The sequence below is a fragment of the Delphinus delphis genome, chromosome 3, assembly GCF_949987515.2.
Source record: "Delphinus delphis chromosome 3, mDelDel1.2, whole genome shotgun sequence".
Lineage (NCBI taxonomy): Eukaryota > Metazoa > Chordata > Mammalia > Artiodactyla > Delphinidae > Delphinus > Delphinus delphis.
The window spans coordinates 166,637,283-166,649,637 of NC_082685.1; the positions used below are offsets into that span (position 1 = coordinate 166,637,283).

At 38.0% G+C, this 12,355-nt stretch overlaps 1 protein-coding gene across 1 annotated transcript in view; it reads right to left on the reverse strand.

Moving 5' to 3' along the window:
• The window catches only part of ADCY2 (adenylate cyclase 2), a 432,035-nt gene that overhangs the window by 121,273 nt on the left and 298,407 nt on the right, over positions 1 to 12,355 (reverse strand). Inside the window, exons 6-9 of the mRNA XM_060009679.1 lie at positions 11,691 to 11,802; positions 7,075 to 7,202; positions 1,646 to 1,804; positions 707 to 839 (exon numbers count right to left, since the gene is read on the reverse strand). Coding sequence (XP_059865662.1) covers positions 707 to 839; positions 1,646 to 1,804; positions 7,075 to 7,202; positions 11,691 to 11,802 — 532 coding nt within the window. The remainder of the gene's footprint in view (positions 1 to 706; positions 840 to 1,645; positions 1,805 to 7,074; positions 7,203 to 11,690; positions 11,803 to 12,355) is intronic.

Below are 12,355 nucleotides of genomic sequence, written 5' to 3' on the forward strand. Positions count from 1 at the left end.
CTTGCTGCTCTCTGCACTATTTACCAGCCTGCAATTTGGAGGGAGTTTACAGAAACCCTCAGAGCTTCAGTTTCTTAATCTGTAAATAGCAGTAGTACTCATTTGGCAGGAATTTGGGAAGGGTTAAAAGAGATGAGAACTCTAAGCCCCTGCTCTGGCCTGACACGTGGTGTGAAGAGTTAGAGCCAGCAGCTGTCTGCATGCGATGAATGGTGTTTACTGTATCAAAGTTACCATATCTGCACATAATGTACTCACACAAGTGTATATATGACATTTACTTGCCAATCTTCCAGAAGTTTCTTCTTTCCCTTTTTCTTATATCTTCATCCTACTTTCTCTCATTAGATTTTTATCATCCAAAGCCTTGAGCAAAATCCTTATCTTTATTTAATTTTCTAACTGCCGGGCAGGGTCCATCGTGTACTAACACACACATTGATCAACATTGACTAACCTATACAACCTCGTGATGCAGATAATACCCCTGTCATATAAACAAACAATTCATTTCAAGTGTTTCTTTAATAAATATTTGAATCCATTGTTACAAAACACATACGCAGTTGAAGTAGTTTTAGAGGCAAAGATGAGCGAAGAATTACACTAGTTCTTGACTAAAAACACTCTCCATATGAGTACTTTGCCCTTTTCACTTTTAATCATAGAAGTCATAGGCTAATCATAGACTCTTTGCAATACTGACCTTGGGGTTGATTACAAAGTAGGTCTTCACCAAGTGCTGCTTTAAATATGGGTCTCTGATGTCACCGTCTCCTTCCTCCACTTTATAAGCCCCATTCAAGTGTTCCAGTGTGACGGAAGAGATGTGAACACGTCTGAAATTCCATTTTAAAACCACAATCAGGATATATAAGGAGGAACGTGCAAGAAGACTTTCTATTTATTTGGGATTTCAGAGAGAATTTCTTCTGCCCCAAGTGAAGGAAAGGCTATATGTTCTTAGTAAAACTGACTGTAATTAAGGTTCATAGTCTGTTAACCACTGCTTTGGAAAGATGCTCCCAGATGTCATGAGCTACTAATATTTGGAGCTTCTCTGCACTCACAGAAACCTGCATGGTGAATTACAGCAATTAAAACTCGATCTTATAGAATTTGGGGGTATGAAGATATTTTTTTTTTTGAAATGCATGCCAAAGTCATTTTAGGAAGTGTGCTGATCTGTATAAAAGTATGGGCTTTCTTTCTCAATGCTTGTTCTCATGCTTCTCCAAATTACAGCACTTGCATCGAGATTCTCGTGTCATCTATCCAGATGGTACCGTTTGCTTATTTCAATAGTACTGATTTCAGAAGTTACCAATAATAGAGAAACGTCATATATCTCCACTGACTTATAAACCATCTTTAACTTAGGTTTCTATTCATAAATATGAAAATAAGTAGAAGTCTGTAATTTAGAATCTGACATCCACAGTCTTTGACCACGGGTCCCAGGGGTGGTTGCACTGGGGCTTGAGAGTTCATGTCCATCTGGTTAATGGAAAAGGCCAATGGGCGTGAGTAACGTGATACTAACCAAGGCAACAGAAATCACTGAGCAGTCGGTTATTAACCTGTCGACCTATTATTCCCAACCCTGTAACCTGCTGGACGAGAGAAAGCCAATGTGCCGCCTTACCCGGGGACCCCTCCAGCTTCCATGTGGTTGGCCAGGGTAACGTCATGGGACCATACGTCATACTGCCACTTCTGCAGCCCGATCACGCCGCAGAGGACGTTCCCAGAATGCACTCCCACGCGCATGTTGATGTCCACTCCAGTGGCGTCCCTCACTTTCCTAAAGGGAAGGAAAGTCACATCACCTTCCAGGACCAGCCTCTTCTTCCTTTAATTGCGGGCCAATTTTCTGGGCATTTTATCATTCAGAATGTCTCAGATTGTTGGAAATATTGTCATGAATTCTTACTGTGGCAGAAGATTGCTGCTCTGAGGCAAGAGAAAGGGATTTTTCTTCGGTTACTACCAGACTAAACCACCAGCGCCAAGCCAATGCTCTGGCCGGTAAAGCATCAGGATGGCAGGGGTCGTGAGGCAGCATTTTGGTTGTAGTTTCTACTTTTTCAACCAATGTGTATCATGCACATAACATGTGCTGACACCTCCTCAGAATTTTCATACTAGACTCGTGTGACATTGCCTTGTACCGTCAGAAACAATCTTAGATGCCATTTGCAATTCTAGTGCTTAGCATAACGTATGTCCCCAAGGAATATTTTCTGCTGATGAGACAATACGGCTTATTTGTGAGCTTAATAATGACTTTAGCCTGAATAGGAATTAAAAAAAAATAACCACGAAAGGAAAGCTTTTCAATGTGCACATTCTTTAACAGAAAAGAGAAAAGAATACTCTTTAAGAATCTTTAATAATGCATAAGGTATCATTAAAAAGAAACTCATTTTAAAAAAATCATTTAAAAAATACTTTAGGACTCTGTTGCCAACTCATTGAAAGAGACCAATGAAGAACCTCCTTTAAGCAAAAATAGCAATGCTTGGCGATGCTTATTTGTTTCTGCCAGTTAGATACATTTACCAATTAAAATTTTATTGTAAAAGAAGAATGCAGGAAGGTATCCCTAGTTACATGGAAAGAATCACCCCAAGGGGAAACGTGGAGGGAAGCAATGGCACTGATTTCAACACAGCAAGTCGGAAGGGTTACCAGGTGTGGGATGCAGTAAAATGAACCTGAAACATCTCAAAATGACACAAGCATGCTTGAATGATGCAGTGACATCATCTGAGCATACTACCGATAAAAAGAAATGGGTCCATGATGTAAAAATAAATGACGTCCTGAAAAAAGAATATAGAAGGCTGTCTCTTTCCCCTCCCTTCCTCTCTACCTTCCTTACCGGTTCTCATTTTTTTTTTTATAAAAAAGACAACCTATTTGGGGTACTTTACAAGTCATCCAAACCCTTCATTCCTGCTCCCACGAGGAGCATCTACATGACATAGGAGGCTTGTCCTACCACTCTGTCCCCATCAGCACTGAGTGTGGACAGCTGCCCGGGCCCTATCTGGTCCCCGTCTCTCCAGGCCTCTTCTCACTATGGTTCCTCTCTGCTCCCCACTCCCCTGAGTGTCCCCTTCCTGACAGGGCCCGGGAGTCACAAGGCCAGTCCGTGATAGAAGTGACTGGTTAATGATTCGACTCTTTAACAATCTCCACATGCTTCATGTCTTTTTTAGAGAAATGAGTTGATCAAGGGTTCAGATGGCCTGATTGACCTAACGTTTTAATGCATGTAGATGAAATCTGTGTGATCTATAGAAAAATGTTGAAATGATCCCTTAGAGCTTGCAATAATAGACAATCTTTCTAATTTAAGAGGAGCCTTAATCACTTACACAATCAGGGTCCTGAATATCACTGCCTTGATTAAGAACAGTTTACATTTTCATGATAGGAAAAAAAAGCCTCTTTAAGCGTTGGGAATATTCCCAAACTGCAGCTGAAGTGCTTCTGCAGTGGTGAACTTAGCTAATGGGGAACAAGGATAAATGTGGAGGTCCAAACTTGGAAGGAAAAACACAGGCAAACCTTTCTGGACCCATGTTGCTGGTTCCCACCAAAACTGGAGATAATCTGGCAAAATTCCAAGTGCCAAGCATGTGCTTTCTCCTCAGCAGCTTGAAAAACTGAAATTCCTGTATTCACGCTCAACTTTTGGCTTAAGAAATGGGAATGAAAATGCTTGTCTTTGTGTGTGAGAGAGAACAAAGAATTTCTGAAATGTGCTGAGGTGTTCGCTCTTTTCCTGGCTTATATTGGGGGTGTAGCAAGACAACCTACTATTATTATTTTTTATTGCAGTATGGTTGATTTACAATGTAGTGTTAATTTCTGCTATACAGCAAAATGATTCATATATATATATATATATTCTTTTTTATATTCTTTTCTTTATGGTTTATCACAGGATATTGAATATAGTTCCCTGTGCTATACAGTAGAACCTTGTTTATCCATCCTATATATAATAGTTTGCATCTGCTAATCCCAAACTCCCAATCCATCCCTCCCCCACCCTCCCTCCCCCTTGGCAACCACAAGTCTGTTCTCTATGTCTGTGAGTCTGTTTCTGTTTCATAGATAGGTTCATTTGTGTCACATTTTAGATTCCACATGTAAGTGATATCATGTGATATTTGTATTTCTCTTTCTGGCTTACTTCACTTAGTATGGTAATCTCTAAGTCTGCCTATTTTGCTGCAAATGGCATTATTTCATTTATTTTTATCGCTAATATTCCATTTTATGTATGTACCACATCTTCTTTATCCGTTCATTTGTCAGAGAACATTTAGGTTCTTTCCATGTCTTGGCTATTGTGAATAGTGCTGCTACAAACACACGGGTGTATGTATCTTTTTGAATTGTTGTTTTGTCTGGATATATGCCCAGGAGTGGGATTGCTGGATCTTCTGACAATTCTATTTTTAGTTTTTTGAGGAAATTCCATACTGTTTCACACAGTGGTCGCACCAATTTACATTCCCACCAACAATGTAGGAGGGTTGCCTTTTCTCCACACACTATCCAGCATTTGTTATTTGTTGACTTTTTAATGGTGGTCATTCTGACCGGTGTGAGGTGATACATCATGGTAGTTTTGGTTTGCATTTCTCTAATAATTAGCGATGTTGAGCATCTTTTCATGTGCCTGTTGGCCATCTGTATGTCTTCTTTGGAGAAATGTCTGTTTAGGTCTTCTGCCCATTTTTCGATTGGGCTAAAACAACCTATTACTGATCACTCTGTCAACTGCACATGAGCCGAACTGTTGATACATAGCAGGGGAAGAATTCAGAAGCCCTTGGTCAAGGAGTAGCAGATCATGGGGACACATGGCCATTAAGATATGAAACTTAACTTTAGGTATAAGGAAGAGCTCTGGAAGTTCACTCAAATCTGTTGACATTACTGAGATGCTGGACACATAAGATATCACTGAGGCATCTATGATGAATGGATAAAATGTAATACATACATGCAATGGAATGTTATTCCATCATTAAAAGGAATGAAGTACTGATACATACCACAATATGAATAAAATGAATATGAATATATAAAGTGAAATAAGTCACACACAAAAGAACAAGTATTGTACAATTCCAGTTGCATGAAATATCTAGAACAGGCAAATTTATGGAGGCAGAAAGTAGAACAGAGGTTACTGGGGGCTGGGAGGAAGGGAATGGGGAGTTATTGCTTAGTGGGTACAGAGTTTCTGTTTGGGACAATGAAAAGGTTCTGGAAGTAGATAGTGGTGATGGTTGTATGACATTTTGAATGTATTTAATGCCACTGAATTGTACATGTAAAAATGGTTCAAAGGGCAATATTTATGTATGTATATTTAACCCCAATAAATAAATGTAACAACAAAAGAAGGTATTACTGATGACCTGATGACATGCCAGTGGACAGAATGTAGGGAATCTTTTTTCTTTTTTTTTTTTTTTTGGGGGGGGGGGATCTTTTTTCTAAAGGCTCTTCAACATATTGGAATTACATAAACTTAACAGAACTGGAAAACAGTTGATTCCAAAGCAGAAATTAAGCTTTAGTAAAAGGGTGGATTGTTGAATCCAATGTGCTATTGATTCACATAATATCATCCTTCACAAAACCCATTTACAGAATCCATTTCCCCTCATGTTTGAAACCAACACTGATGTGGCCTCCAGGGGTGGGTTATACATTTGAGAAAATCTGTTAGGTCTACATTGATTAAATTCACTTCCATCTAGACCCATAGTGGCGTGAATAGTTAATGACTCTTGAAATAAAGCTGAAAAACTTTTTTTTTTTAAGTCTCTGAGAAGACAAATGATATACTTATGGGGAGAAGAAGGGGGACAGTTATTTCCCACACAATGTATTTCAGTGGGAAGCTGAGGCAACACTGCCCACCCCTCCCATCTTGAATCATCCTTCGATTCCTCTCGATTCCTTTGCCTCTCAATCCCTGACTGCCCCACAGTGGCCCCTGACAAAGGCTGAACTAGTGGATCTGGACACCTAGGTCTGCAGACTCTGCTGCGGCTAGGGCTTCACTGTTCTTCCCTGGCCAGCACTGGAAACCCACCGACAAACCTCTCAGTCCATTTCGGCCCACAACTAACACCACGGTGGGCTAAACACAGTGATAACTTGACTTGTTGCTTTCTCACTTAAGGTCCTATTTACTCTGACCCTGAGACAAGGAATTAGACCATCAAGCACATAGTTCCCATGCTGTTTAGCCGAAAAATATGTGGAGGATAGGGGAAAATCACTTGACCAAAAATAGGCAATCCCCCCCCCAAAAAAAACCCAAACTGAAATCCTTCAATCACACAATCAGAAAACAAGAGCTTTTATCATTTATAAGAATACCGTGGCTTCTATGAAGGTACTTATAAAGAAGTATGCATTATGGTGCGGGCAGTGAAAATTCATTTTTTACCTCACATTTTTACCCTGTACTTGTCAACTGTAACGATAACATTATTCTATGTAAGCAAATCTTCTCTAGAATTACAATGAAAGAACCTATAGATACAAGGCAGAAAACTATTATGGATATAAACTGAAACTACATTCACAGAGCTGAGCGTGACTTAGATGGAGTAATTCTGGGCTGGATTTTTATATTCATTGCAGTCTGGTGGTAAAAACTACTTTCCCTCTTACAATTTACATGTACTTGTCAGAAATCAAGAGATGCTGAGAGTACAGCCTTTTTCCTGAAGATTGGAGGAGACCTTTACATTTTTAAAAAAAGCACTTTTGAAAGAAACACAAAGGTCCCTTCCCATAGATTCTAACTCAGTGTTGCGGTAATCTAAGACTAATAATAGCAATACAAAACACAGAAGGCTTACTTTGGACTTAGTTCTCACAGGCCAATAAATGAGTCTCTGCCCATTTATATTTAAATGTACAATCATGTATTTAGTTTCAGTAGACAGAAAAATAGGAATAGTTGTAAGAACTACAACTAAAACTTACCAAACAGTTAAAAAAGCTCTTACTAAGCATTACACTTACTTTATGGCTTCACACATATCCAGTCCCATTTTCACACAATTCTTGGCATGGTTAGGGAGAGAGATAGGGAGTCCGGAAACACAGTAGTAGCAGTCTCCTAGAATTTTTATTCTCATGCATTCATTCTCCTGAAAGAAGAAATCACAGAATTTCAGTTGAGTTAAGCACATATATAATGATTTTGATTTACCAAATATCACCAAGTGCTAGTTCTACTGGCATTGCCACAGTGAATACGGTTTGTGGGAAGAAAGAAATGAGAACTAGTTGAGTTTCCCTTAATTACCCATCAAGATTGAGGCACCCTCACCTGCATGCTCCTTTACCAAAGCAGGAAGAATCAGGGTAAGGGGTAGAAGGGGAAAGCTGAGAGAAAGTTCTGGAATGATTTACACTTAACACAGCAGAGGAGGGTAAAGATAGGACCATTCTCTTTAGTCTGAACAAATCCAAACATTGACAGTGAAATGAAACATTCTATGCAAAACAGAATCTTTCAGGATAGAAAATGGTAAGCAGAACTCAGCTAGAATTAGAACTCAGCACTGCTCAAGCAGTGCTCAGCTAGAGCACCTACTGTGCTCATGATTTTCCTCATTTCTTTTAAAGCTGAAGCAGATTCTTACCTGCAGACATGTAGCTTCCGATAAACATCTCTACAACATAATAAGCCACCATTCAACATTGCCAAGTAATTTGAAACTTAATTCTGATCTGAGGTTAAGCTGTTTTAATATAAAGTTAGACAAACTCATTATTTTTATTGGCTGGGTTGTATTTATATAATAACATTGAGATTAACTTCATTCATATGCATTAACCCTACATCCATTTCTAACCTTTTCAACTAGTTTATAGACTCTTCACTCAAATTTATAATAAATACATAAATAAACAAAGATGTACCAAACACAGATTTTTTTTTTTTTGGCCATGCTGCATGGCATGTGGGACGCTAGCTCCCCAATCAGGGATCAAACCTGTGCATTGGGAGCCTGGAGTCTTAACCACTGGACCACCAGGGAAATCCCAGACTTTTTTTCTTCTTAACACTCACATAGGCTTATGTATAAAACGAACAAATTTGAAATAATAAAACGAACATAAGATCTTTTTGTTCTTAAGTATGTGTTAGGTTTACTGAAGATTTTGCAGATTTCTTTCCCTGTCTCATAGAGAGCTGTGTACTTTCATGCTTATCTATAGCATTATAGATGACGTGTTAGTAATTCCTGATAACAATATTTTAAATAATAAAAAGGCAAAACATTGTTTATTAATGAGGCTTCTCTCCTATACTTCCTAAATATGTATCCTGAGTCTAGAAAACAGTAAGATTAAGAACAGTGAATTCTTGGCACTCTTATCAATGATCAGCTGACTGTATATGCATGGGTTTATTTCTAGTCTCTATTCTGCTCCATTGGTCTGTATGTCTGTCTTTAATACCAGTATCAGACTGTTTTGATTGCTGTAGTTTTGCAATATATTTTGAAAGCAGGAAGCACGATGCCTCCAGCTTTGTTTTTCTTGTTCAAAATTGCTTTGGATATTTGGTGTCTCTTGTGGTTCTATATGAATTTTAGGATTTTTTTTCTATTTCTGTAAAAACTACCATTGGGATTTTGATAGGAATTGCATTGAATCTGTAGATGGTTTGGGGTACTATTTTAATATTAATTCTTTCAACCCATGAACATGGAATGTCTTTCTACTTATTCATGTCTCTTTATATTTCTTTCATCAATATTTTATAGTTTTGGTGTATAAGTCATTCACCTACTTAGTTAAGTCTATTTCCTAAGTATTTTATTATTTTTGATGATAATGTAAATGTGTTTTCTTGATTTCCTTTTGAGATACTTCATTGTATACAAGTGATTATTGTACATTGACTTTTTATCCTGCAACTTTACTGAGTTTATTTATTAGTTCTAACAGATTTTTGTGGACTCTTTAGGGTTTTCTACATATAAGGTCATATCATCTGCAAACAGAGATAATTTTACTTCTCTTTTGAGTTGGATGTCTTTTATTTCTTTTTCTTGCCTAACTGCTGCGTCAGGAAGTTCCAGCACTATGTTGAACAGAACTGGTGAGAGTAGGTATCCTTGTCTTATGCCCAATCTTAGAAGAAAAGCTTTCAGTTTGTCACTGTTGAGTATGATGTTCACTGTGGGTTTTTCATATACGGGTTTATTGTGTTGAGGTAAGTTCCTTCTTATTAGTTGAGAGTTTTTAATCATAAAAGCATGTTTAATTTTGTCAAATGCTTTTTCTGCATCAATTGATTGAGATGATCATATGATTTTTACCCTTCATTCTGTTAATGTGGTATATCCCATCAATTGATTTGCGATGCTATCCAACTTGCATCCCAGGGATAAATCCCAGTTGGTCATGGTATATGATCATTTTAAAGTGCTGTTGAATTTGACTTGTTAAGTGAAATAAGCCAGATACAGAATGACAAATACTACATGATACCACTTATATGAGGAATCTAAATTGGTCAAACACAGAAGCAGAGTATAGAATGGTGGTTTCCAGGCCTGGGAGAGGGGAAAATGGGGAAATGTTGGTCAAAGGACACAAAGTTTCAGTAATGCATGATGAGAGCTAGAGAGAGCTCTGTACAGCATAGTGAGAGCTACTGTACAGCATAGTGTCTATAGTTAATAATATTATATTGTATACCTAAACATTGGCTAAGAAGGTAGATCTTATGTTAAGTGTTTTAATCACAAAATAATAATGATGATGATAATGATAAATTAAAAGGGCAAGAGGAAACTTTTGTAGGTGATAGATGGTTATGGCATAGATTGTAGTGATGGTTTCAAGGGTGTATCCCTAAGCTCAGTAAGTTGTATATATGTGAAATATGTATAGCTTTCTGTATGCCAATTATACCTCATTAAAGTGGATAAAAACTAACAGTGAATGAGCAGTGACGTTGAGTTCCTTAACTTAATGTGCTTTATGTAGTATTCCCTCAATGGACTGAACTATCTGTTTGCTTATAATGCTCACCAACTCCATGTTTTGAACTAAGAGCCATGAACTGATATCCAAAGCATGCTGCCCCTGTGACCAGCAATGGATGGCCCAAGCTATCCTAGGCCAGTCTCTGATATTGCCTGGACGTTCCTTTGTTACAATGATCAGAGAGGAGCAGCAAGTCACACCGAGTACCTCCCTTATGAGTTATAAATTGTGTCTTCCTCAGATTCACATGTGAAATCCTAACACCTGGTACCTGTGAACGTGACATTATTTGGCCAAAGGGTCACTGTAGATGTAATTAGTTAAGATGAGGTCATACAGGAGTAGGGTGGGCCCCTAATCAGTTTGACTGGTGTCCATATAGAGAGAAGTAATTTGGACACAGAGCCTTGCGTGTGGGGAAAATGCCATGTAAACACTGGAGCTTTGTTGTTGTCAGCCAAGATTAGGATGTTTCTTCCTACTGTGACCAGGTAGTGCAACAAAAAGGACCTTTTACTGACTCAAACTTTCAAGACGTTTTCTAAAGATGAGGCCCCCTCTACCCCAAACTCAACCTCTTCCTTTGGTTTGGTAAAGGAAGGAAACAGGGCTATACTCTTAGTGATTTTTTAGAATTCCCAATGAGATCTGTCATGGTCAGTTGGGCAACATAAGACACCTCATGGAAAGCTTGACGCAAGAGTGACTCTGTGAACATCTGCAAGCCAGATTTATGCCTAGGAGGCCTGGCTGGAATTTTCTTTATTGTTTAAAAGTGAGCAAAATCTCACCTATTGTTAGCAAAATCTCACCATGAACTAAACTTAGAACCAACTCTTCCTTATGTAAAGAATGCATTTTAATAAGCATAATAATGTATTTTTGTTGGGAACAATTCAGAGACAAAATTAAGCTGACCAGAAACATTTTATGAGACAGAAGTACAGGGCTAGCAGGAAAGAAAAAAAATTATCAATATTCCCACCAGAAACCTTAATAGTTCCAATAAATAAGTCTAGAATAAGGTCTAGTATGGTTTTAGATCACTTGTCATCATTTCTTCTCTGTGAAACTTCCCACAAATGAGCATATGAATGACAAATACTGAACTTACATCTCTGCAAGTGGCACAAGGGTCAGTGGATAAAAAGGGGACAACAGTCAATAAAGGGCTTAGGAAGAAGGGATGCATCCTATTTTAGGGATTTTCCCAGGATGCCGCTTAACACTGTGAATATGTAATAGTTACAACTGGAGAGGAAATCATGTTTCCAACTCCTTGACATCGAAATGCCTAAAAAGAGAATCTTAGAACGGCACAGGAGAGAGAGATGTGCAAATCAAATCTCATCATCTTGAATGTATTTATTATATGTGTGCTGAGTTATATATATGCAGAAGTTTTAAAAGTAGATGAAAAATATGCTAATTATATGCTATGACATCTCTCATTCCCAGTGTAGGTTAGAGATTTATCATGGCTCGATGGCAAATAAATCCAACAAATCTACAAACAACATTCCTAAAGGATGCTTTTATGAGGAGGTAAAAAATTGATAAGGGACCAGAGAAAAAGTAAGCCCAAATTTTATATATCCTCAAAATAGAAGGCAATCACTAATACTCACCTTTGCAATTTGATCAAATTTTCCAAAGAGTTCATTCAGCATGTGGACCAGTTCTCCTGGGGAGCAGTCACTGGCCAGACGGGTGAACCCAACAATGTCCGCATAGAGGATACTGTGGGAACAAACCAGTGGGTGCCATATTGGCAAGTTGATGTTCGTTAAGAAAGTAATGGTAGTTTTTCCCATTGAAAGAGTATAAGTTTTTACATTTTTGAAAAATGTCATTTCCCTGGGTATGTAATATGTAAACATTTTGCTAAACTTTCCCATTAAATTTTTTTTTTGATGTTAAATTTTTATAATAAAATCGTTGACGAAAAAGTCATGTGATGTACGTTCTCTATTCTAGTCCATTTTTACTGCTCACCTTTCTTCTCTCAGGGCCAGCCCCTCCCCGCCTCTCTCATTTATGTGGTCTTCATCCTGACAGTACATTACAGTGTCATAATTCTGATATCAAAGGAGTATGCATCTATTTGAATCGTTACATGATTTTATATTATAAGGATTCCTATGTAGAAGAAGCAAAATAATAAAAGACAAATCCTGTTTTTATTGATTCAAAGAAAAAAATTCTGGCTTCCTTACTACCTGCCAGGAGAGCAGATACAGAACATCTTTCTAAAGCTCAGAGTTTGGTTTGGGGATGCATTAAACAAATAAGG